Source organism: Nomascus leucogenys, chromosome 13, assembly GCF_006542625.1.
Source record: "Nomascus leucogenys isolate Asia chromosome 13, Asia_NLE_v1, whole genome shotgun sequence".
Taxonomy (NCBI): Eukaryota; Metazoa; Chordata; class Mammalia; order Primates; family Hylobatidae; genus Nomascus; species Nomascus leucogenys.
The window spans coordinates 21899747-21926748 of NC_044393.1; the positions used below are offsets into that span (position 1 = coordinate 21899747).

Here is a 27002-nt window from a genome sequence, read left to right on the forward strand (position 1 = left end):
ATCTGTATATCTTCCTTGATTAGGTGTCTGTCCAGATCTTTCTCCCATTTTTTAATCAGGTCATTTGCTTTCTTACTGAGTTTTAAGAGTTCGTTGTGTATTGATACAAGTCCTTTCTGAGATACGTGTTTGGCAAATATTTCCTCCCAGTCTGTGGCTTATCCTCTCATTTCTTAATGTCCTAGCACTTTTCACACCTATGTTTTCTCATTTAATCCTCTCATGCTGTATAGTATTGGCTCCATTTTGCTAAGGAAACCAAAGCTAAGAGAGATCAATTGACTTGCTAGGTGATGGAGCTAAGATTTGAAGCCAAATCTGATCACAGCTCCATATCTCACGTCTTATATTAGAAGTTTATCTCACTTGACATAAGTTAGCTGTGTAGGCATGAATTTTGGTTACATCCTAATAAAGCACCTTTCCACAGTCCCAGAAAAGAAACACTGTATTAGGCTGCCCTGCGGAGCCCAGCATGATTCCTTGAGTCTTCGTGGCTTCATAGGGCATGGAGAGCCTTCTGAAATGAAACCCCCGCTGCTGCCTCCTCTGACTCCCCTCCCATCGCTGTTCCCCTCACACTTTGTTTTCCCAGGACAGGAGACCCTTGCAGCTCCCCCACCATGCTTGCCTTTTTCAGGATATCTGCCTTCACTCTAGCCATTCCCTCTGATAGAAAGACTTCCTCATTGTGCACTGGCCAAACCTTACTCATTTTTAATTCCTCACTCACATGTCACTACACAAAGCCCTCTATTCCCCATCTTCTAGATTTGGAAGTTTGCTTCTGCATACAGTCTGTCTCCACTAAATTGACAAACTCCTTAAACATGAGTATCACTTTGATACCACTTTCTTAATACCTTCAACTAGCCTGGCACATAGTAGGTGTGCAGTAAACACATTCTTAATAAATGAAGGAGAGACATTGTCAAACACCATCATCTGGTGGCTAGAGATCGCTTTCATCCATAAGAACACTTAACTAGAATAAATAAGTTTGTTTCTTTTTGTTTTGTTTTTAATCATTTTTGCTTTCCCATTTTTCAACTTCATTTTATATTTTAAAAATTCCCTTTCAACATTTTAAACCAGAATCTCTGTTTCCAGTGCTATGGGCCCCAGGGGCAGGCATAACTCAACAAATAAAGGAGATTTCTGAATCAGTAAGTCATAATGAGACCACTGAGTGAAAACACAATGTGCATTTTCACTTTTTTAAGGCCTACAGCTTCTGGAACTGCTGGTAACAGAGGCTTGATGCCCTGGGCTGAGAGTCAGGTGCCAGGCTTTGTCTGAATTCCAGCCTGCTGGATGGGCTGTCCCCAGGAAGTCCTCTCCAGGGCTAGAATCCTGCAGGAACTGGGGACCAGCTGTTTGCACAGACTCCAGTTGTAGTGCCTGTGAGATGCCTGAGACTTTGGGACAGCAAGTTATGTGGGCAGAGTAGGTTTCAGGGTCAGATAAACCTAACCGAGAAGTCCTATCTCTGCCACTCACATGACGCGTAACTTCGGAAGCTTGCTTAATCTTTCTGAGCCTCAGTGTCTTCATCTGTAAAATGGGAAGACTTATAATACCATATCATTCTGGTATCCTTATAATAACCTATATGGCTATTTTGAGGCATAAATGATTGAATGAGATAATGCATGTAAAGTTTCTCGTACCTACCATGAATTCAATAAAGGTTAACTTCAAACTCCTCCCCCATGTCACATTCCACTCTCCCACCCACCCAAAGGGATTGCTTAGACCACCCACCTGCTCCCTCTAGTTGCTTCTACTGAAACTTCCCCCTGATGAGTAAGAAAAGTGGCATTTAGTATAACTCACTGTCTAGCACAGTGCCTGCCTGCCACATGGCAGATACTCAATGAATGATTCTTAAATGAATGGATATGAGGTGTATCTTATGCCAGCCCTAGGCCTGTTTGTCCATAATAGGACCCATTCCTTACCTTCTCCCACTCTACTGTGTATTGCAGGTAACTTACCCCTGTAGGTTGCATTTTTCAGGCTTTCCTGTCAGCTATTTAGGTTTGGCCAATGACATGCACTGGGAGATTGGAGAGAAGGAGAATGGGAGAAGCCAGGGTATTAAAACTACAGTTGCCTTCCTTAGCAGCAAGGGAAGCACCTCCTTGCCTCCAGCTCCTCCTAGAATCCTACTGTGGCTTCAGGTTCCAGCAAGTGGCCCCAGCTCCTGAGCACTGCTAACTCCACCACCTCCCTCCATCCCTTCAGCCCAAGGGCAGGCAGTGTCTCCTTGTTGCTGCTTATCTCTGAGTTTCTCCACTCTCTTCTATCTGGCTGCTCAACTCTTCTGTCACCCAGGCAACCACTTCTCAGTAGTAAATTCCCTCTGCTGGGTATATTTGAAGTAGTTTCTAACATTGTGCTTACACCCCCTTTGGAAACAGGAGCGACTGAACTCAGAGTTAAGAGAACTTCACTCCTCTGTGCTCTACCATTCACTGGCCATGTGGCCAGTCAGGCTTTCTGGAGCCTCAGTTTCCTCATTTGTAACAAGGGCTAAAAGAACCCGTCCTACTTCTCTCCCACAGGGTCACTGTGAGAACCCAATGAGGTCATCCAATTATACCTTTTCCATGCATTACTGAGTACCTGCTGTATGTCAGGACCTTGTAAAGGTGCAGGGGATGGAACAGGGAATAAGGCATAATGTCCCAGTTCTCAAGGGGGTTTTGGTTAGTTGCAATAAATGTGCCTTGTAAACTGCAGAATGCTGTATAATTCTAAGAGGATAAGCTGACCTGATCTCCATGATACCCAGAAAACCCTTGGGGATGTCCAGAGCTCTCCAGCCCACTTCTTAGGGACCCCATTCCTGCCCTAGAGGAAGGTGAATTAGGATGCAGTGACTGCACAATGATATGTGCACAGTGACCTGGATAGCAAACCAAGGTCCCACCTCCCAACCAGACCCAACCAATGTTCTACTTGTGTGTGTCTATTAGCGTGTCAGAGCTCACTTAATTAACTGTAAAGGATTATCCTGATTCTTCTGCTGTACTAGTTTTCTTTTAATGATTTTTATTTGGTGTTAGTTGAAGTAAGCATGCTATCAAATAAAGCCTGCAAATCTTGTTTATGTCTAGATTGTGTTTGAAAAGGTATCCTCTATAACACAATTTTTAGTTATTGATGACCTCTTTTATAATGATTTAGTCAGCCTCACTTTAATGATAGCATTGATAGCAATATATGGCTGACAATCTATCTGCAACAATACTCCAAGGGGTAAATGAAAAGCAATTTGTGCATGTGTGGAAGATAGGTAAACTTGCTGTGGTTTTAAACAGCATGAAAACGGAGTTTATTAATCCAGATGCAACACTCTTCTGTCCTGAGCATTTTTATATGGTCTCTCACATTGTCCTATGAAGCAGGTATTTCCATCCCTGTTTTAATTATTAGATCACTAAGACTTAAAGAAACATGTGACTAATCCAGTTAAGTAATGACAAAATCAGAAGGGAAGGTAGAAAAATGAGAAGTGCTTACCTCCCTGAGCCTCCACTTCCTCATCTATAAATGGGAACAGTAACTGAGGGTAGTGTTGAGAGTTAAATGAGAGTAGCACAATGCCTGATATGCAGTCATTAATAAACAGTAGCTCTAAAGGAGGACATAGCTGCCTCCTCTCCCTAAGGCCTCTTATCAACCATCCCCTTGATTTCTGCTCTCTCTGCAGATGACCATTCCCGGGTGAGGCTGCTGGTGCTGGATGGAGACCCGCACTCTGACTACATCAATGCCAACTACATTGACGTGAGTGTCTTAATGGGGCTGGGTGCTAGGGCTGGCTTTTGCAGGCTCAAGATCTGTGCTTTACCCCAAACTCTCCTCCAGAAGGTGGCCCTTCCAGAGCAGTCTGGATTCTCCCTAATATGTGGAACTAGTGTAACCCAAGTTGACTGTCCATCTAACACTGCATCCACTTTCAGGCTGGCTGTAGTAGCCTGGTGTATGGGGCCTCAGGACAACTGTTAGTCTTACTCATTCATCCCATTTATTCATTTGTATATATGTCTGTTGATCCATTCATTCATTCACGTAAACGTATGACCATTTATGCCACAAAAATTTTAAAGTGCCTACTGTAAAATATGTACTAGATGCTATGGGAACCATAATGCTAAAAATGCCATGGTCTCTACCCTTTAAAACCTTAGCAGGGAGATAACATGCACATCAATAATTCCAGGGCAAAGTAGAAAGTGGTAAGTGTCATAAGTACAGAAAACATGCTGCAGAGATTCAGAAGTAGGGAAAAATACCACTTCTCCCATCAGGAATGTAAAATATGATGTGAACCAAAGCTTCAAGCACAGGTATGATTTAAAATCAAAGAGAGGGAAGAGGGGCCTCTGGTTAGAGAGAATAGCACAAGCCAAGATGGAGCAACTGGCAAGGAAATACATAGCAGCTCCATTTGAGGGGAGCAGAGAATATGTAACAGGAATAGTGGAAAATACCATTGGGGCTACATCAGTGATGATTAAATGCTCAGACTTAGGAAGTGGGACTTTATCCCATTGACAAGAGGAAGCTATTACAAAATTTTTATCAAGGAAGTGACCAGCTCAGAACTGAGCTTTGGGATGATTTATCTGCTACCAAAGATAAGATAGATCCGAGGGAAGAAATTCTGGAATTAAGACAACTACAACCAATAAGGAAAGAGGCTGCTTCAATATTCCAGAGACGACTGAGGAAGGGACTAAACTCAAACAGGAGCCAAGAAGGGTATGCATGGAAGTGAGAGAATTTGCTAAGCAAGAGCATGACTGCTGGGATCAGAAGGACAACCCAATGTGACTGATTCAAGCCATGCATCTCAGGACCTCAGCTCACAGTCCATGGGTCTTGAATAATGGCACAGAGATTCATACTGGTCCCCTAGACTCTCAAATGTATTTATAGATAGGCTATAAAGTGTGATGGTGCAGTTTGTGAATTCCCCCTTAATCTAGACTAAGCCAGGTGAGTTATTAACTCAACAAATACTTATTGAGCCTTGTATTGGTCATTTGACTGTTTGCCCTCAGATCTATTTGGTGTCCATCCCTATTCTGCCTTGCATTGCAGGGTGTGTGTGTGTGTGTGTGTGTGTGTGTGTGTGTGTGTGTGTATGAGAGAGAGAGACAGACAGACAGACAGACAGACAGATACTAGAGGATGATGGAAGGGCAGTGTATTCTCCATCTCACTCCCTTTCTTGGGCAGGAGCTCCAGCAGTGGCTGTACCCTGTCTGTGGCTCCATCTTTCCTCAAGCAGGCCTGCCATAGTCCAGTCTCCTGCTAGTCAGCCCGCTGGGGCTCTGGTTATTTCTGGTTAATTCTGGACTCTGGACTCTGGTCATTTCTCCCTCTCCTGTTCTCCCACTAGTTCTAAGGATTGGTTGCAGCCTCCTGCTGTCCCTGATCTCTGGGTTGCCCCACTCTTCTCTGTTTGGCATCCTGGCTCCTCCATCACTTGTGTAACCAACTCCCTGTGCTGAATTCCCTCTGTCTGAAACACATAGAGTAGTTTCTATTTCCCTAACTACACCCTAATTAACAAAGAGCCTACTACATGGCCAAGAACTGGGGCTGCAATTTCAGTGGAGTTGAAGATGAACACTGTCTCTGCCACCATGGCCCTTCCAGGAAAGTTCACAGGAGACAGCCAGTTCTGAATAGCTTTTCTCCAGCCCAGAGCAAGGCACTCTGAGCATGCATCCGTCATGCCAGCAGCCTTCCCCTCATACATCCAGTATTCAATTCACAAACACAGAGCAGACCCTCCACTGTGTATGGGAAATACTGACTTTTAAGACCAGGTCTCTGACCTAAAAGGGACTCAAATCCGTTGAGGGAGTCAGATAAGAAAATAGACCTTCACAGAGCAGGGGCTGTGGGACCATAAAGGAAAATCAAAGCTTCAAGTTGGTGGGAAAGGGAAGTAGCCAGTGAAGGCTCCCTGGAAGAGGTGATGTCCTGTTCTGCCTTGAAAGATGACTTAGAGCCAGCCAGGCAAGAAGGGTTTATAGTGACCTAAGAATTACTGATCACCTTTCTTGTACCAGCATCACCTTAACTAGCATCACAACTTCACAAGGTAAGTACCACTACTAGCCATTTCCAGATGAGTAAGCGAGTCTCTTAAGATTATATAACTTGTCCAGGATTATACTGCTAGGAGGTAGGGGAGGAGGGAGCAGATATTTGAGTCAAGAGTACCTCTCCCACCATACCCTGCTGTCTTTAACAATCGCAGTGAGCAATGATAACACCAACTGGCTCTTAATGGGTCACTCTTGGGTCCTATGATGGGTGGCTTAAGTAAGGCAGCTTATCAGAACTTCTTAACAACCCTTCAAGGTAGGTGTTATCATTCCCATTCTCCAGATGGGGAGGGCTGAGGTTTAGAGAAATTACAAATATGTCCCAGGCCATGCAGCTGGTCAGTGGCAGAACTGGGATGGGAACCAGACCTGAATGGCTCCCAGTTCAGCACTCTTTCTCCTTCCCCTCCCCACCCACTCTCAGACATTGCCTTGTAGCTAACACACAGCAAGGATCGAGTCAGCATATATTGATGCAGGTTGAATTGATTCCTTCCATTTCTCCTCGATCTTGTCTATGGCTGCGTGGATATGACCCTAAGGACCACAGCCCACACAGGGTCTGGCATGCCAGAGTTTCTGTATCTGGCATTCATCATTTGACTAGAATCCCCCAACAAAAGTCATTTTCCTAGATAGGCACTCAATCCAAAGTTGAATGAGCATCTGACTACAGTCAGGGCCAAGATACACTTTGGTATTTTATAGGCAACAAATGAAATTGCTTTAAATGCAAGCTAATCTCTACAACACCACTGCTAATTATGCCTCTGATTCATTTCCTGTTTTATCATTGCAAGGCATGTTTCAAGCCTTTAAAGACAGGAAACCAGAGCTCTTGGTTAAGAGCACTGTCCAAGGTCACACAACTGAACTTCAATTCTCTGCCCACTTAGGACACACCACGACCTCCTTCTTCTGTCTGTAAGAATAGGTTAGGCAGACAGGGCACATGGCCTCTGTTCATGCTGTCTTATTATGAGATATTGAACTCCAGGCTCAATCTCAGTGGTTAGAATCCAGGGCCAATAAAGTCATGAATCTCGTCTTTGTTGAAGGCCTGGCTGTTGAATCCAGACCTTTTTGATTACTAGCTTTATGATCTTGGGTAAATTACTTACTCATTCTGATATCTATAAAATGAGATAGTGGTGCCACCCCACAAGTGTGCAATTACTGATGGAAAGTATCTGTCATTATCTCAAAAGGAAACATAGGCTTCCTCAAAGTGGGTACCCAAGGAAAGTTTAATAAGGATGTGAACAGGATTAAGAGAAACCAGTAGGGTAGGGTACAGTATCACTAGGCTAACAATAGTAGGGAGTCCTTACCAGCCCTAGACCCAGATAAGGGAAGAGAGTAGCTATGAGAGAGGGCTGCCCTCCAAGAACTGAAGTCCTTGATTGAGTGACAAGGTCAAGCAAGCCATGGTGACCTAGCAGAGAGGAACCTAGAAGAACATATGCCCCAACCTCCTCCTGGCCTCTGAGCTCCTGCTTTTGTTCCCCATTGACTAAACCCAATTTGAAGCAGAAAGAATAGGAGCCCATGGTGCAATCTATGTAGAGCAGACCGTGGAAGGAAAAAGGGGAAATGGAGGGACAAAGGGAAGATAACCAACTACAAGCAACTCCTTGCACAGTTACCACTATAGAGTGAAGAGTGGAGGAACTCCATTAATTGTGGAGTTAACTCCAAAAGTTGGAGTTCCTCCAACTATATACTTCAGCAAAGATAAAATTCCTGGGGCCTTTATAGGGATTCCTGGCCAAACGGTACTCCAGACAGCTAACTAGGTCCTCACTCCATCACCCTGGTCTCCAACCCAGCCACAATCCTTCCTGGCTCTCTAAAGAGCTAACTGCCCACACTAGAATCATTTCTCTACAATTGGATCTTGACGATTCATTATGATAATGAGCTGAATGGGGCCAGCCCTGTCTCTGCCTCCGGAGGCCGTGGTCTGTTACTGTCTGAACCATCTCTCTGGCAGGTTTGTTTGCACACCCGAAAATGTATTGGCCACTTAAATCTGTTATAAATTACCAGCCTGGAAATAAATATCGTATCTGGGTCCCCAGTAAGTAACAGATGCATGAGTACAGAGTGAGATAAATGCGTTTTGGATGCAAACCTCTTTCCCATTGCTCACAGATGGAGGCAGGCCCAGTGCTGGTTTGCAGTCGATCTGCGTGCTGTGTAGGTGGGACTTAAATGAACTCAAAGTTCTTTTAAGGTTAGGAAGTTTTCTGTACTCACTCTTGGCGAATCCCCAGAGGAGCCCCAATTGAGCAGTACATTTCCTTTTATCTCCTTCACTGAGGAGTCTCGTGGTTAGAATGTTTTCTCTTTGGGGACTGCGTGGGTTTTTGGAAGCCAAGGAGGGTCTCTTTACTCAGATGCAGCATGGGAACAGGCACACAGCATGCGTGCATTCAGTCAATATGAATTTTTCAAGGCCGATGGCCCAGGCTGACTTCTAGGTGCTGGGGACATGGCCATGAGCAAGCCAGCCCTGGCTTCATGGAGCTCCCATTCAACTGGGGGAGCACGTAAATGAAGAAAGAATAGTATGCTATCTGATGATAGGTTATCTAAAGAAAAGTAAGCCAGAGAAAGTGGAAAGAAGCTGATGGGGTGGTCAGAGATGAACTCTCCACAGACATGATTGACAATTGAGCAGAAGCTTGGATGGAGTGAGAGAGCAAGCCACTTAGGTACCTGGGGGCAGACACAGCAGGCACGGGGAACGGCCAGTGCTAAGGCCTCTGGATGGACATGTGATCCCTATCTCTGAAGAAGAGCAAGAGCCAGTGGACGATGAAAGAATGGCAGAGAAACTGGGAACATCACTGAAAGGATGAAATAGAAATGACAAGAGGTGTCAAGATGCCCAAACCAGGCTTAAGGAGCCAATCAACCACCACCTCCTCTGAGGGGCCCTCCTTGGCTGTTCAATTCCCATGAGTGCTCCACAGAGTCCCCACATCTTCCCATTAGTAGCCTTTACCCCAGTCTGTTGATGTCTGCAAGTTGCTCAAAAGCGAAGTCCACATTCATCGGGTCCACTTTTGTATTTCCAGTGCCTTGTACATAGTAGTAGGTGCTTAATACCTGTTGATTGACAGTGAATAACTGTGCAAACAAATGAATTCACAAAATAGAGAATCCAAGCCATCTAACTCCACAACTAAATTGTGAATCTCTTGCTCAGAATGTTATCTCACTGAATTTCAAGCACATTAGAATCTTCCAAATCACAGCTTCCTCCAGGGTCTCTTTTTCTTCCAGCCTGAGCATTAAGAGGATGCTCCAACTTCAGCTCAAAAACATTAATGCATGTATTTCACCAACCAGACTGCTGAAAACTGTACCCAGCTCTGGGTGGCATGTCCCATGTCCCAGGAGGAGAAAGGTACAAAAAAATTTACTGCGGCACATGGAATTGTATTCACTGAGCGTAGACAAAGCCCTACTGGGCCACTCAGGAGGAGTGAGTCAGCTCTGCATCCCAGAGGAGAGCATATTTCAAGAGCAGCTTGGTGAGGCTGAAGCACAGGGTGCATGGGGTTGTAGGAGTGGACAAAGAAGGACAACTGGAGGTGAGGCTGGAGATGTAAATGGAGACAGATGACTAGTCCCAAGCTAAGGCATTTGGCATTACCATGCAGACAATAGGGAGCTACTGCAGGCTTATAAGCAGGGAAATAACACACTCAGTGTGCAAGAGGAAGCTCATGGGGTTAGGAAGCAGCAAGGCTACACAGTGAAACTGCAGGCAGGGAGGCCAGCTAGTGGTTGGTGCTGTGGCCTCAGCCAGGGAGGATGAGGGCTGTGGGAATGAGTGATGGGGATGGCAGAAGAGGGCAGACTTGATGAGAAACTGCATCTTTCCAGAATCTAGGGGACTATTTTCTATTCCCAAAGCTACTCAAGAAAACCCTTGGGTTTAATTCTTCCTTTTAGCCTGAGCAGCCCTGTCCACTTGACTTGGAGGAAAGGATAGGTCTTCCTACCCTTTGTGTCATAGGAAAGGGCTCAGTTATTACATTAACACAAAGAAGGTCTCATCATCCCAGTGTCCCCTGAGAGGCCTGCATACACTTTTAGTCTTGATAGGCACTCAGTAAATAAATGTTTGCCAAATAAATAATAAAATAACAATAGCAAAGACATATATGTTAAATCTTAGAATAGTGCCTGGCACATAGTAACTGTTATATATCAACTCATTTAATCTGATCAACAACACTATGATGTAAATACCATTATCCACATTAATTTTTTAATTTTATAGATTTAGGGGTTACAAGTGCAGTTTTTTTACTGTATGTATTGCACAGTGGTGAAGTATAGGCTTTTAATGTAACCATCACCTGAATAGTATACATTGCACCTATTAAATTATTTCTCATCCCTCTCACCACCCTCCTACCCTCCCACCCTTCTGAGTCACCAATGTCTACGATTCCACACTCTACATCCATATGTACACATTATTTAGCTCCCACTGTAAGTGAAAACACGTGGTATTTGACTTTCTGTTTCTGAGAGTTTTTTGCTTAAGATAATGGCCTCCAGGTCCAGGTCCATCCATGTATCCATGTTGCTGCAAAAGTCATGATTTCATTATTTTTTATGGCTTAGTAGTATTCCATGGTGTGTGTGTGTATATATGTGTGTACACATATGGAATACTATATATATAGATAGATATATATCTCTTCATATATATATCCATATGTATCCATCTATATATCCATATATATGGAATACTATATATAATATCCATATATATGGAATACTATATATAACATCCATATATATGGAATACTATATATATATCATCCATATATATGGAATACTATATATATATAATTTCCATATATATGGAATACTATGTATAATATCCATATATATATGGAATACTATATATATATATAATTTCTTTATTCAATCATCCATTGAGATGGACACATAGGTTGATTTCATATCTTTGCTATTGTGAATTTTAAAACTGAGGCACAATGAGACTAAGTAGCTTGCCCCAGACCACACACCCTAGAAGGGACAGAGCCAGCGTTCAAACCCAGACAGCTGAGTTCCAGAGTCCATGGTACGCATATCCACCATGCTGTGTTGCCTGCCTAGTTAGTTTGTCAACAGCTTGTTTATTGGGTATTTGCTCTGAGCCTCACATTGTGCTGAGCTCTGTGAGAAAAAAATTTTTAAGCTTAGTAGGGAGTGTTTGTCCTTAAGAAACTGACAACCTCACTAAGTACATAGGATTGCTCAAGCACAGAGTTTTAGGGGGGCTGTTGATTGCTCTGTGGTTAATCCAACAGTTCTGGTCATGACATTGTCCCTGGATTGGTGCCGACCTGCAACTCTAGAGCAGGCCCAGCAATTGGAAGGTGCCTGCAAAATCATTATCGAGCAAGTGAAACACAAAGGTGGAGAAATGTACAAGGGACTCAGAAACTTGTCTTTGAATCAGAAAGTGGGTCTAGAACTTTAGAGATGCCACATCTGTGACACCATAAACCATACAGATGGCAGTTCTATTTCCTGAAGAAAGTGGCCTCAAGGCAGTTCATCCACCTCAACAGGATGAAAAGACTGGTCAGCAACATCTAAGACAAAGACAGGTGTTCATCAAACTTTAGGACTTATTTTCTCTGGACATGGTTAACCATAAAAGCTAAGTGGATTTCAGGACTGTCAACAATCTCTCAATTGATAGGCTCCAAAATTGGCATCTGTGTTCTTTAAAAAATTTATTCATCTATTCATTTATTCACTCATGTATTTATTTAACAAATACTAATTGCATTCAGTGTTCTGCACTAAATACAGGTCTGTCTCCAAAACTTAAACTTCTATTCAATATGACTGTAACTGGAAAGAGGACACTCCATGTATGCCATGCCCAGGCAAAAGAGGGGTCACCTTCAACCTCTTCTCCAATGATGAAGGTTATGGGGCAGCAGGGTACTCCCCAACCAGAGTACAGCAGGGCCTACTGTAGTGCTCTGAAATGTACAGAGAAATTAGAAACTGGTCTTTGAATTTGCAGGTATCTTTATGGGTCTCCCAGGTCACCCCTCCATAAGGTCTTCTCCATACCTGGGACTTCAATTCCAAGCCCAGGAATGTTGGCATAGAGAAGCAATGTGGGATACTTCTCAATTTTCTTTTTCTAATTGTTACTAATGGAAGGAGTCAATAATTGAATTGTTTTCTTCCTTTTTCTTCTCTGGGTGTCCCATAGGGTCTTGTACAGTGTTCTTCATATAATCATGGCTCAAGAAAGACTTTTTGGTGGTTGATGCTTCCCATAAACCTGAAAACTCCTTCTCTACCTCTTTTTGGGTGCATAAGGATAAGTGATGCCCATCCAGTCTTTGCTCCCAGTACCACTGGCTCCAAGGCAAGCCTATGTAGGCACCTCACAAGTAACTATAAGAAGAGCTAGCATTTAGTGACTTACTACACACTTTATGTGCAATATCTCATTTAACCTTTGCCACTTTGCTGGGAATAACTGATGCTGTTGTCATTTTGCCCATGAGAAAATCAAGACTTGGAGAGGATGTTTATTAATACTGTGCTGTTTGCAAGCTTTGACAACAGACTCTTCACAGTGCTTTTCTCCTGTTATCCAGGGATACCATCGACCTCGGCACTACATTGCGACTCAAGGTAAGTGCCCTCCCTCCACCTAGTGCCTCAGAGAGGCTTCAGGAGTCCCAGGGGAAAGGGCTGTCTTAACTGCAAGGCTTGTCCTCTCCTCCTATATCTGTTACTCCAACCCTCCTTTTTCACTAAACAGCCCTGGAGGAGAGGGATGAGTTTCCACCAGCAAAGAAGCCACGGAGGGGTAGGCTGAAGAATCTCCAGAGGTCCTTGAGATCGTTCATTTGTTTATTTGGGAAGGAAAATGGTGGCAAGTTTCACGATAAGAGAAAGGCCCATGAATGACAGAGGAAGGAGCTGTCACTTGGTCAGGAGGGAGAGGCCCAAGCAGGTCCCATCAACACCTGTCAGGGCCGGAGCTGATGGTGCCTTATCTCCACGATAGGTGCATGCCCATAACAGACATGCAGCTGGCTGCCCTAGAAAGCAACTTGGCAGTGTGTTTTCAGAAGGCTTAAAAATGATCATACCTTTCAAACCCTTCTGGAAAAAAAAATCCTGCAGATAATTATATATATATAGACAATGACGCATATAAGAACATTCTTCACGGTGTTATCTATAATAGGAATAAAAAAGTGAAAAATCTTAAATGCCCAACAATTGGTACATTGGTTACATAAAGTGTGTTACTGCCCTATTATAGAAAACTTTGCAGCTATTAAAACTATTATGCTTGGTAAGAATTTTTAAGGGCATCAGAAAATGCATCTAATAGGTCTGATGCTTAGTACAGTAAATACACACATACACATATAAATATAGAAAAATGGTATTCAAACTTTTATATCAAACACATGTATTACTTTTGTAATTTTAAAAATGATGACGGCCCAGGACATTGAAAGAGTAATTTTCAAGGAAATTGCTTTGGACTGTCAGTGCCTATTTTCTGCTCCTTGTCTTTTTTTTTTTTTTTTTTTCTTACTTTCTGTTGAGGCTCTAGAGGAATGCCTCCAGCATTTGTCAAGCTCAAAATCAGGCATCTCCTGTTTTTGTTCTCAGCATCTGGCATGCAGCAGCTCTCTCCACCCCCCACCCCAATTGCCTTCCTGTCTCTCATGGAGGTTCTGGAGCCCAATTTTTGAAAACTCCCTTAAGCCATAATACAGTCCAGATAAGGTGATAGGTGGAGTTGGTAGAAAGGGTCTGAGCAGGAGGAGGACAGAAGGGAGAGGAGAGGCTGCCAACATTTCCAATAGATGCTGCAGATTGTGAGAGCTTGGAATGAGGCTTTCCCCATCCACACCCTAATCTGTCCCCATCAGGCTCACATGTCTCAGGCCCGTGTCTTAGATACTTGGTGTCTTAACAAGGATCACCCGGCCTCACTCCTGCTCACCAGTGTGGAGACTTGACCAACCAGAGGGACAAACCTTCTCAGCTGCTTCTTTGCACTTGCATTCTCTAACTTCACTGTCTTCTTCTCTGCTGGCAGGTCCAATGCAGGAGACCGTAAAGGACTTTTGGAGAATGATCTGGCAGGAGAACTCCGCCAGCATCGTCATGGTCACAAACCTGGTGGAAGTGGGCAGGGTAAGCCTCTCTTGCACTCACCTGGGCAGAGGATGCTGGAGATGCACTCTCGAACATCTCTCTGTTCCATGCATTCTGCTAAGTGCCTCCTAGTCCATATTTCACCCTCACAGCAACCTACAAAGGAGATGCCATCACTCCTATTCCACATTCAAGCAATGTCCTTTCCCTTCAAATCTCCTTCATCCCTTTTTCCACCCTCACTCTCCGTTGATGATGTCATCTCATATATTCTGAGGAAATTAAAACCATCAGTCGTTCACTCCCTCATCGTCACACCACAATCCTACTTGTATCTACAACCGTCCTCTTGTTCTTCTCCTCTGCTGACAGATTTGACTATAAGAAATGGCTGTTTTTGTTGACCCGAATGGTTGAATGTCAACTGTTTCTTATGGCTCAGCCTAATACAACAGAAGCCATGTCTCTGCCCTTCCAAAGGCAAGCCTAGTGCCTGGATCACAGATTCTACTCAATAAGTTTTTTCATTTTTCCCTTTCTCACTTGCAAAATAAGTCTCTTTCTCATTGCCAAATTGTTCCTCTTAGCATACAAACATGCCCTGTACCTTCCATCTTAAAAAGAAAGGAAAAGGTAAATAAAAAGTATTTTCTTGTTCCCTCTTTTCTGCCAAACTTTAAAGACTCACAGAGTGGCTCTGTTTCTTCACTCATGTTCTCTTCTACCCACCCCAGCGTAGCTCCTCCCTCCATCCCACCAATAGTGATATTGTCAATATCACTCGCATCCTTCATGTCAACAAATCCAGTCTCCACTTCTCTCTTCTCATCTTACTCAATCTCAGCAGCATCCAACCCTTTGCTACCTGCTCTTCTTCCCCTGACCTCTAAATCTTGATGTTCTTCAGGGCTCAGATCTTGGTCTCCTGCTCTGCTGCATCTCAACTGTCTCTGAGATGGTCCTCAACTACTCTTGGGGCTTAGAAATGGGACTGCTATTCCCAGCTTGCTTTTGCCTACTTGGTTAACTCTGGCATGTGGGTGGGCTACTGTGTTTAAAGGCAAGGTGTACAAACACTAGAATTAAAAGAGCTCTCTACACATCATATGAACTAACTAAAATGTGGGCAGGTAAGTTTTTGTTTGGGTAAGAAACAGATAATTCATAAAGATGAATTCTGGCCTCTGTGATGATGGGAAGGAGAAAATCTGGGCTTTTGTAATCCAATAAAGGGGTATGGGCATCTCAGGACCTAAGGGAATTTAGGACCAGGTGAGACTTTAATCCATGAGTCCACCCTTGTCTAGTCCATCACTCAATTTTACAGATGAGGAAACAGACCTAAAGGGGTAGAGTACCTACCCTGACGTCAGTCAGCCAAAACCTAGGCACAAAATCTGACACTGGACTCTCATTCCAGTGCTTGTGGTCACTCTACTCAGACTGTTCCCCAGGGACCCAGGCCCAGGGTGCAGCTACTGTGGACATAAAGGCCAGTCCAGGATTCAGGGATTCAGAGGCAAATTCCAGCCTGTTCTACGATATATCCCACATTGGAAACAGATTCCCTCTATGGATAGACCATAAATCTAAATTGGATGTGGGGAGGAAAGCAATCTCTTAGATAAACTCCTGCTAGTGCCAAACACTGTGCCAGGTGCTTATTGTGCATTACCGAAACTTACAACAATCATAGGAGCCCATGTTCCTAGTTATTATTCAAGTGCCCTGGGTTTGCATCCTCACCCCATCCCTTACCAACGGTTGACCTTGGGCAATTTTCTTAGCTTTCCTATGCTTCCTCGTCTGCAAAATGGGGATAATAATATCTACTTCATAAAGTTGTGTTGATAAGTCATTAGAATAATACATGTAAAGTATTCGTGGAACACTTTGTGAGCCATGGTAGACAGAGTACACAGTCAGTAAATGTTAGCTATCATTATTGATAGGAAGCTGAGGCTCAAAGAGGTTTCAGCACTTTCTTGGGCCACCCAGATACTGAGTGTTAGGACCAAGCAATGAATCCATTTGCCCCCATGCCCTGTTGCACTATACCAGTGTTTCCCTGAGTGGGTTCCATGGGATGCTAGTCTGCAGGATGCTTAGTGAGAAGAGGGTTCCATGGTTAAATACGTTTGGGAAATGCTGCATCCTCTGTGCCCCTTTTGGAGAGTCACAAAACACAAAACACAAAACACATTAGCACTGACATGAGAAAGAAGATGAGTAGTCCTGTAGCAAAGCTGCCTATTTAACTGTGTAATACAGCATTTCCCAAACTCATTTGACCACAAAACCTTTTCTTGTTTGTTTTTTGTTTCTTGTTTTTTACCTAACACCTATTAGCACCCAGCGGAACACACTGTGGGAAATGCCACTCTAGGCCGTGCGGCGTCCCCCGGAATGGTAATCATGCTTTTGTTCTTTTAAGGGGAAAACCATGATCTCTTTTTCATCCATGAGTGCAACTTAAACAGTCGACTGAGGAATGGCTTGCTCGTGTCCAGGGTCAGAGAGGAACTGCGCATCTTCCCTTGGAGTCCAGCAGCTACCATCCTTTTCCCAACCAAGAGCCTTTCTCCTTCCAGACCCCCAACTGCCACCTCTTATGAAGTCCCCCTCCCAACCACTTCTGCTTCCACCTCCTATTTCCCACCTTTTATTCTCATCTTTGCTTAGCTGATAATACTCAGCTGCTCCACCCTGACAGAGCAGAAAGGGGACTCAGTCAGTCCCCAAACTGGCCACATGGCCTTGGACAAGTCACCAAACCTCTGAACTTGAGTATTATTTTCATCTGTAAAGTGGGGACAATAACACCCACCTATCTCACCTTGTTCTATTTGATGACATAGTGTGATAATGCATTGGAAAATTACAAGGAGCTTTGCAAAAGAAGGTACTGCAATTATTTCTAATGGCTCCAGTGCCTCTGGGAGTGAGGTTGGCCCTGTGCAGCTTGCTGATCCCTGGCCAGCTGTGAACCCCGTGGACTGAAATGCCACCAAAATCACCCTTGGGTTTATTTGGATGGGACGACCAGATGAGACAGCTGCTCACACTCAGCCATGTGCTTATGCATCCTTGTCTCTGTTCTGTCTCTGTCTCTCACTTGGCCACAGGTGAAATGTGTGCGATACTGGCCAGATGACACGGAGGTCTATGGAGACATTAAAGTCACCCTGATTGAAACAGAGCCCCTGGCAGAATACGTCATACGCACCTTCACAGTCCAGAAGGTAAGCTTCCCAGAGGCTGTGGGCAGCCAGTCCACCATGAGAGCCAGCTTGTTTGTTCATCCAGAACACGTGGTGACTGAGGGTCTGCTCTATGTCCAGCCCCATGCTTGGCACCAGCAACAGATCAGCAATCAGGGCAGACATGGGTCCTGCTACCAGGGATCCCACATTTAGTAGGTGGGGCAAACTGAATTCAATAAGCAAATCAATGAAATAACAACACATTGTGATAAAAGCCACACAGGAATATGCAAAGGATGGAGACAGAAATCCACAGTAGGAAGGGGTGGTAGGAGAGGGCCTCTTAGCGGAGGAGGCATTTGGGCAGAGAATGAAGGAGGAGGAACCAGTGAAGGGTAGAAAGGAAAGAAGAGCTATCCCAGGCAGAAGGAAAAAGCATGCAGTCTGGAGGGGAAAAAATGATCTCAACCTGTTCAAAGCATGTGGTCTCAACCGGGGGCATTTTGATCCCCCAAGGAATATTTGTAAATGTCTGGCAACATTTTTGGTTGACACAACTTGGGGGAGAAGGGTTAGGATGGTACTGGCACCTAGTGGGTAGAGGCCAGAGATGCTTATAAATATTCCACAATGCACAGGACAGCCCCCGACAACAAAGGATTATCCAGCCCAAGGCATCAGTAGTGTCGAGGTTGAGAAATGCTGGTCTAGACATTAAAAGGAGGCCAGGGCTGCACAAGCTTGGTGAGCAAGAATGTGATTGCAAATAAATATATTTATTACATATTATATAATCACTGCTATTCTATCATTACTATTATATCATAATGATAGCTAACACTTACTGAGCATTTACTGAACCATGTGCTTTTCTAAATGCTTTGCGTAGAGTAACTCAGTTAATCCTCCCAACAACCCTATAAGGCAAGTGCTATTATTATCCCCATTTTACATATGAAGAAACTGAGACACAGAGAGTTTAAATCAGTTGTCCAAAGTTGCCCAGCTGCAAGGTTGGTAGAACCAGGATTCACACCTTGGCTCCTGTAACGCATTTCTCTTTCCATTACACCATAGGTTCCATTTCTCTAAAACCAATCACTTTAATAGACAATGTGACCACAGGCCTGAGGATGCAAAAGCACTGGGGACTTACATGCTTTGAGAGCTGTGCCCTTGAGGCTTCGACAAGTCCTTGCAAGGGCCAAAGCAGGCTGCTCTGCAGACTACAGCCTGGCAGGCACACAGTACCGTTCCAGCATACAGAGTGGCCTAGGACATACTGTTTGCCCCTGGCAGCTCCCCCTCCAACCCCCAGGCTCCTAAAGTCTCAGGGTCTTTTTCATCTGAATCTGTAGTCTTGGGTGAAAAAGTCACGAAGCCTGTGAACTCCCTCCACTAAGAGGAAGGAAACTGTCGGTACTTCAGTGCTGCCTTAGGTCAGGTTTTTTAGAAGCAGAGCCTGAGGCAAGGATTCAGGAACATGAGGTATATCAAGGGAGCTCTCCCAGGAGAAATTCCAAAGAGAGAGTGGGAAGCAGGAGAGGGAAGGAAAGATACCAACCAAGGGCAGAGGCTCCAGTGAAGTCTAGCCTGGAGCTGATGCACAGGGAACCTCCAAGGATAAACTATGCCACAGAGTTGTCCCCCTTAAGGAGAGGAAGCCAGACTTCTGTGCTCCCACATCAGTCAGTCTGCTCACCGTGGACCATCCACTGAGGGGTAACCTCCAGGGTGGGCCAGCCCCTGTCAGCTGAGGGCATGTCTCCAGAGAAGGGGACAATTGAAAGGCAGTAGCAACCAACAGTCCCTGCAGCTGAGGCCTAGGAGCACAGGCCCAAGGAAGAGGACCCAGGTGGGGTACCAGTCTCATCTGCCACATCTGTGTTGAATGCCCAAGGATGGGATGAGTGACTGGGGACATGGGCAGGGAGGCCTTGAGGAATTGCAGCTAGCAAACCATGTTGAGGCATTAAGGTCCTTTCTCGTGTTACATTTTCTTTGTCTTTTAAACAACCACGAGGGAAGATATTACTCATAGGGAGATGCCCTTAAAAGACCCCAAGGGCCTCTGAGGATTAACTGGGCTTAGCCAGCCTCTCCACAGCACGCAGGCAGGCACTCAGCAAACATCACCTGCGATTTTAGCTCAAAATCGGTTCCTGAGCTGGGAACCTGGAAATAATAAACACAGAGTGCTGTCTGCCCTTGAAGACAGCACAGTTGCATCGGGGAGAGAGGATCCTTGATAAATCATCATAGCACAGGTGGGAAGAGCTCAAAGAAAGGCTTCTTGGGACTGAATTGATTTGGAGGATGGCATGAAAAAAGTCCCAGTATTCTTGAAGCTTTCTCCTCTCTCACTTCAGCTCATCCATCACTGCCTTAATCTGGGCGTCTGATTTCTCCCTCCTAACAGGACTGTCTGCCTCTAGTCCTGCCCCTATGTTAGTTTGGGTTTCCCAGAAGCAGAGCCAGAAGCAGCAGGCATTTGGGTGCCCTAGCTCGTGTGTTGAGGGAGAGTTTGCAGGGGGAAGGTGGTGAGAGAGCCAGGACAGGGTGGGGAAAGGAGCTGAGTGAGGACATGGCCTCAGCAGGGACTTGCTTCCACCTAACCCCATGGGAGCCCTGGAACATGAATGATACTGCACACTTGGCCCAGCCTTGAGGCAAAGGGGCCTCAGGTACCCCCATAAGGGTAGAAAAAATTTGTTTTTCCCAGAACATTACTGGTTTTAGCACTGAAAGTCCCACGTACCAGGCAACCCCTCAGTCCTGGGCAAACTGAGCAAGTGGCAAGCCAATTGGTCACTCTCCCTCTACTATCAGTCACTGGAGGATGCTGCCCCACCCAGCCACACCCCAGGGGAGGGGGTTTCTGTTCAGCTGGGAACAGTTCTCTTCAGAAGAGGGTTACTGTGAGCTCTGTGCAGCCACGACTCAGAGCAGGTGGCAATGAGTCCACTGGCCCAGTGATGGGGATCTGAGTGGGCACCAATAGTGCCCTCTCTGCAACCCCCGATCCACCCACCTGAATCCATCCTTCATGTAGCAGGACAGAGCCTCCTAAAATGCAAGTCTAATGATGCACTTCCTCTTGTGTGGAACCGTCTGTGTAATCTCCCGGTAGCTTCCCAATGCCTTTGAGATAAAGTCCAAAGGCCTTAATGTAGATTCAAGGCCTTCTGGGATCCAGCTCTCGTCTATTCTCCTGCACCCCCAGGCCTGTGGTCTCCCATGGCCTGCCTTCCACTTGCCTCTTGCATTGCCCTGGGTTGCTAGTGATTCTCTGCACACACCATGCTAAGCCCTGTCCCCAGGCCTGTGCCCATGCTGTCCCCCTGCCTTGGATTCCCTTCCTCTTCTCCCATCAACTGGGTAATAATACTCACACATCACTATATTAGAATGATTAAGAGTGCAGACTGTAGAGACAGACAGCCAGGGTTCACATGGTCCCTTTACAACTTACGAGTTGTACTGTGACCTTGGGTGTGTCACTTAACCTTGCTTAGCCTCAGTTTCCTGACATCAAATGGAGATAAAAATATAGGGATTTATATCAGGATTAAATAAGTTAACATGTTGAAGTGTTCAGAAGAGAGACTGGCACACAGTAAATGCTTAGTTAATGTTAGCTATTATTTTCACTATTAGTTTGTTTCAAGATTCAGGTCAAGCATCACCTCCTCCAGAAAGCCTTCGGGGATTTCTCTTCTCAGATCAGGTTAGCAGGCACTCCTTTATCCACTTCAGTAGAATTACCCACTTGGGCATCTGCCTCCCCGACAAGTCCGTGAGCTGTTCCAGGGATAGGAGCTGTGGCTTTTATTCTCACCTTCCTAGTACCTAGCACAAGGCTGGGAAGGCTGGGCACAGGTCACACTTGGTAGATGATTTTTCACTGAAGGAATGAATAATCAAACAGACTCTTCCTGTTCAGTGTTCTCTGGGTATCTGCAGGAGATGGCTAAGTAGAAAAATAGTAGGTAGCAGGAACTGTCTAAGCAAAGGCTTAGAAGTGTGACCTGGCCATGGAATGGTCAGAAAACCACTATTGGGCCCGGAGTGTGTCTCTGTGAGGGGTGGAGGGGTGTGAAAGGGGAGGGGAACCTCTCAGAGCTCTAGGCCCCACTCTGTCTCCATCAATCAGAGAAGCTCTGCCTTTGTTTTTTTGCATCTTATCTAATCAATCATTCTAAGTAAGAATCTAATTAATAAAGAAGTCTACTAAGTTATATAAACTTTGAAAGCCACACAGACTATCACAGTCAAGGCTGGAACACTACGGAATATCAGACCTCAATCACTGAAAGCCTCAGATTCCACTGGAAACAATTTGGACTTGGTCCTTAAGGCCAACATTTCTTTAAATCTGTTCTACTCAATACACCTTCTATGAAACACTTGTCAAAGATGATCCCCTAGGCAAACAAAAGAAGGTCTCCTAGGGTGCTCTGTGGCCCTCTTGGGCGTTCAGAATGTGTATGAGCACACTCAAGACTGAGAAATCCTGCAATGAAGCCATCGGTTTCATTTTAACAATCCCACATTTCCCAAATGTAACTGATTACAGAATTGCTCTATCCAGTAACACCTATTAACACTGTGAGGGCCCTGTCCCTGCTGGAGGTTCCTCGGTGCAGCAGCTATGGCTCCACGTGTTGCTGGGCTGGGTATGTGAGGGCAGCAGCTGGAAGAACAGAGGCCCGTTCTTTCCTCAGAAAGGCTACCATGAGATCCGGGAGCTCCGCCTCTTCCACTTCACCAGCTGGCCTGACCACGGCGTTCCCTGCTACGCCACTGGCCTTCTGGGCTTCGTCCGCCAGGTCAAGTTCCTCAACCCCCCGGAAGCCGGGCCCATAGTGGTCCACTGCAGGTAAGTCAAAGGTCCTTCACCTTGAGAGGCCAAGGCGGGCAGATCATGAGGTCAGGAGTTCGAGACCAGCCTGGCCAACATGGTGAAACCTCATCTCTACTAAAGATACAAAAACTTAGCTGGGCGTGGTAGCATACATCTGTAATCCCAGCTACTTGGGAGGCTGAGGCAGAGGAATCACTTGAACCCAGGAAGGGGAGGTTGCAGTGAGCCAAGGTCACGCCACTGCACTCCAGCCTGGGTGACAGAGCAAGACTCTGTCTCAAAAAAAAAAATGTCCTCCACCTACCCTAGTGTGCCTCTGCAGCTCGGCTTTCTTGGGAGGGACATGTTATCTTTTCTAGTGGCTTTACTCTTAGACACTCCTTTTCCTGTGTCCCCCCTTGCCCAATGCTTTAATTTCTGATGAGACTTGGTCGCAAGGGCATCTAACAAGAGGAATAGGAGTAGTGGCCATTGTTACTGTTGTTGCCTGAAAACAGTGAAGTCACCAGGGAGGCAGGCTGAACACCAGCAGCATCTGCCAGGTCTGTCATGTGCACTTTACCCACATTATTTACTTCTCGTCCAGGCTTGAGAGGTGGGCATCATTAACATTCCCATTTTACAGATACAAAAACTCAAGTGCTGAGAAGGTAAACACAGAGTGGGGATAGTTCACTTGCTTTTCTCCAGACACTTGCCCTCAGCTCCTTGACATGGCAACAGGGCGCCTTGGTGGAAGCATGCTTCTTTTCATTTCTATTATTTTCAAAATCACTTGCCAGCCTGCAGGGTCCCCCATAGAGAGAAATGGACAGCACCAGGTTTTACCTTATTATGGAGAAGAGGTATTTTCAGCTCTGACCTAGAAAGTCACATTGAGAATGAGTGGCACGTCTTCAAATCCTCCCAAATGGAGATGAAGTATCCTGTCAAGGGTGTCCAGAATTGGAGGAGGATGGCCTTCCTGACCTGAAGGCTGGCCAGCTGGCATCCCCCTCCTTCCCAATGCCTCTCTCTTCCAATATGACCTTGGGGCAGCCCATCTTTTCAGACCCTGGATGCTTGAGTTATCACATCCCTGCCCTGGCAGTTTGTGTCAGTCAAGAGACCATGGAAGACTCCATAAGCTGTGGATGTCTCAGAGCCAGCCCCGTCCTCATACAGCATCCATTTATCTTCCCAGCAATCGTAGCTACACAACCCCATTTCACAGATAAGGCAAGTGAGGATGAGGAGGTAATCCTGGACTCTCTAAGTGTTTTGCATGTATTTTCTGCTTTATATCTCATAGCAATCGAAGGGCAATAGATCATTAACACCCCCCATCTCTATATCCCAAAGAGCACCCAGATCAAGGGTTAGGGAGAAAGAAAGACAATGGCAATTGTTTTTATCAGGCCCTCTGCCCATGATGATGGCTCTATGCCAGTATGTGTCTCCTTAGCAGGTCATCTTAATGCATCTGAGCAGAGTGGTACCCACTCCTGGGGCCATTCTGAAAATTATTAACAAATGGGTTGGCTAAGTATACTAAGTGCCTAAGAGAGAATGCCTGACATATAGTAAGCACTCTAATATATCATCATTATTCTCTGCCTCTTAATGTTTTCTCCCCCTCCCCAGATTGTTAATCCTTCAGGAAAGGAACAAGGTTTTCATATTCCCACTCCTAGTCCCAGCATCTACTGCGTGTTAGATTTTTGATAAATATTTGTTGAATATAATAGCCATTATTTATTGAGAAATTACTATGTATCCAGGCACAAAGCAATTTATATGCATTATGCATTTTAATTGTAATTTCATGCGATTTATACATATTGTGCTATTAATGCTGTGAGGTGGATCTATTAATTATTATCAACATCATTTTATAGATGAGTATTGAAACCCAGAGAGGTCAAGTCATTTGCCCGAGGTCATGCAGCTAGTAAGTAATAGAGCCAGGATTTAATCCTAGGGGTCTTGTTGAATATCCTGTGTTTAATTACTATGTGATGCCGAAATAAACACAGCTTTGTCCTCACAAGGACCCTGCAGGGAGGTATGTTAAATGCATAAGAAATCTGAAGCTAACAGACACTAGGCAACTTGGTCACCGCTGATAGTTCCAAAATTCAGAACCAAATTGGGCTAGTTCTTTATACTAAAGCGTGTTGAATATGAACTTTGAAGAAAAAACACGAGTGACCCCCGCCTAGACAGAGAGGCCGAGTCTCTTGAGTCCCCACATCTGGATTTTGGGGAGTCGGTTCTGAAGCAAACTTAAGCCAGACTTCATTCAAACCATGAAATTTTCTCATGAATGAAGACTCTGTTTCCAATGGGTGTACTTTCCAAATTGTTGTAGGTAGTGGTCCGCACTGGCCTGTGCTCCTTGGATTTACAATCAGCCAATATTGCTTTTTTGTCTTGTTCCATTTCTCTTCCTCTTTGTGTTTCTTTTGACATCCACATTGTTAGACAAAGACACTTGTTTCCATGAGAAATGCAAGATGTGAAAACATAGCAGAAGGGGGCCTCCTTGACAGGCTGCCCGGCCTTCCTATCCAAAACTGCACACGTGTAAGGCACATGTCTTATGTGCCTCTTGGTCAGCACTGATGTTTCAGAGCCCAGCACTGATCTAGAAAGGGCTGGCCAAGGCCCATAGAGTCTCAATGAGTTCCCCTGCTATTTTGTACTTGGTCTGAGATTCTCCTAAAGAAGCCACTAGTGACCAGAAATCAAGTATATATCAAGAAACTTGATCCCTGACAAGGGTCTCCGGACGGTCAGCTGCTCCAGTTTCATGACACTCTTGCTTCATGATCCTAGGAAAACAGCTGCAGATGGAGCCAGAGGCCGGCCTTTGAACATGGTGCTCCACCAACCACTCTCTGTCTTGGGGACAGCTCGGAGGATTCTAGTTTCTGTCCTGTCATTCACCTCCCCTCTGTTCTCTCTCCTCTCCTTCTTTGCTTCCATCCATCAACCCATTTGCTGAAGAAGAAAAAAGAGGAGAAAAGAAGGGTAGAAAATAGGAAAGACATGTCTATGAGGCAGCTCCAGCATGCCAGGAACCATGCTAGGTGTTTTATGCTATATGGATGTATTATTTTATCCATCAGACAAGGCAATGGCATGTATACGTGTGGTTTGCGCATGCATTACAAACTGTACATATTAAGAAAGGAAATGTGGAAACACATAATCTAGAGCCTCCCAGCAGGACCCTTGGGAACATGGTTGAATGCTAGGGGCCTCCCCAGGGCAGGTTCCCCCAATGAAGTTCCTTAACACAGACCGTACCTCTCTTCCAGTGCTGGGGCTGGGCGGACTGGCTGCTTCATTGCCATTGACACCATGCTTGACATGGCCGAGAATGAAGGGGTGGTGGACATCTTCAACTGCGTGCGTGAGCTCCGGGCCCAGAGGGTCAACCTGGTACAGACAGAGGTGAGTCCTAGGGGACCAAGACAGTTGGCCACCTGTAGCCCTGACCAAGGAGAAACATGATAGAACTGAGAGACCCATAGGTAGGGGCATCCTATGGAAAGGACCTGGGTGTGAGAGAAGCAGGAGGGAGTAGACACGTGGCTTACTATGGTGAGACTACTGTGGAAGCTAGGGTGCCCCAGCCAACCTTGGAGGTCTACAGTGCAGGGAGTTCCATCAATGAAGAATGGTGGTGAGTTCTCCATCTCTGAGGCCATCCAAGCAGGGACAGAATGACAAATTTCAGGGATTATTTGAATAGTATTCTTGCTTTGGGTGAAGTGATAGAGAAGGAAAGAAAAGGATTGGCATTTATTCAATGACCACTACGTGCCAAGCAATGGTTCAGTCCCTGCAGGGAATGGTTTAATCAACAAAGTAATTGAGTATTTAAGCTGGGTGCTGGGGATTTTAAGAGACAACACACAGCCTCTGCCCTCAAGGGAGAAGCAGACCTTTGGGCAACTCTCTGTGCAGTTGGAGAGCCCAAACCTAAGAGTACTGAAAGGAATTAATCTTTATTGTTGTGTACCTACCGTGAGCCAGGCAGCATACATTCTTTCTAGTCACGGTATTGTTTCTACTCCTCCAAACCAGCCATGGTGTAGCTCCTAGTATTATCTCCAATTTATCAACGAAGAAGAAACTAAGAAATTGTGTCCCTAAGACCTCACATGCCAGACTGTGGTAGAACTTGGGTCCATGTGACCCCAAAGGCCTCTGCTTTTTCACCAGAACCACGCTCTCACTAAGTAGCCTTTTCTGCCTATCCCATTCTGTGCCTTGATTTATCATTCCTGTAATGAGCCCATCTTCTGTTCTAGTGAAGGCTCTGGGTGCCTGGGCAATCAGAGCTGGGACAGATAAGGAACTGTGCACATCATCAATCCTGCAAAGGGAAGTGACCCATGGCTGTGGTACAGCCAGCCTCTCTGACTCTGCAGTGAATACCACCATTGATTGGTTTACACACATAGGCTCTGAGCTAACTCACACAGGCCAGTCTTCAGGCTTCTAGCACTAAAGCCAAGAGGGATGCTTTATCTATTCCTAGGTTCATGCATGCAGAAGCCAGCCTTGCTGGTTGCAGTCAGACATACAGGGAGACATATGCAAATGCAGATGCATCAC

The 27002-nt window shown here is 45.2% G+C and overlaps 1 protein-coding gene across 4 annotated transcripts in view; it reads left to right on the plus strand.

The window, feature by feature from the left end:
- Positions 1-27002, plus strand: part of PTPRT (protein tyrosine phosphatase receptor type T) — a 1129549-nt gene that overhangs the window by 1069301 nt on the left and 33246 nt on the right. For 3 of the 4 annotated variants that reach the window (XM_030825446.1, XM_030825447.1, XM_030825448.1), the window contains 6 exons: positions 3719-3795; positions 12800-12836; positions 14269-14366; positions 17453-17569; positions 22255-22409; positions 25697-25832. In XM_030825446.1, coding sequence (XP_030681306.1) covers positions 3719-3795; positions 12800-12836; positions 14269-14366; positions 17453-17569; positions 22255-22409; positions 25697-25832 — 620 coding nt within the window. Of the gene's footprint in view, positions 1-3718; positions 3796-12799; positions 12837-14268; positions 14367-16676; positions 16737-17452; positions 17570-22254; positions 22410-25696; positions 25833-27002 lie in introns of all 4 variants that reach the window. The other variant, XM_030825445.1, reaches the window with a different exon arrangement.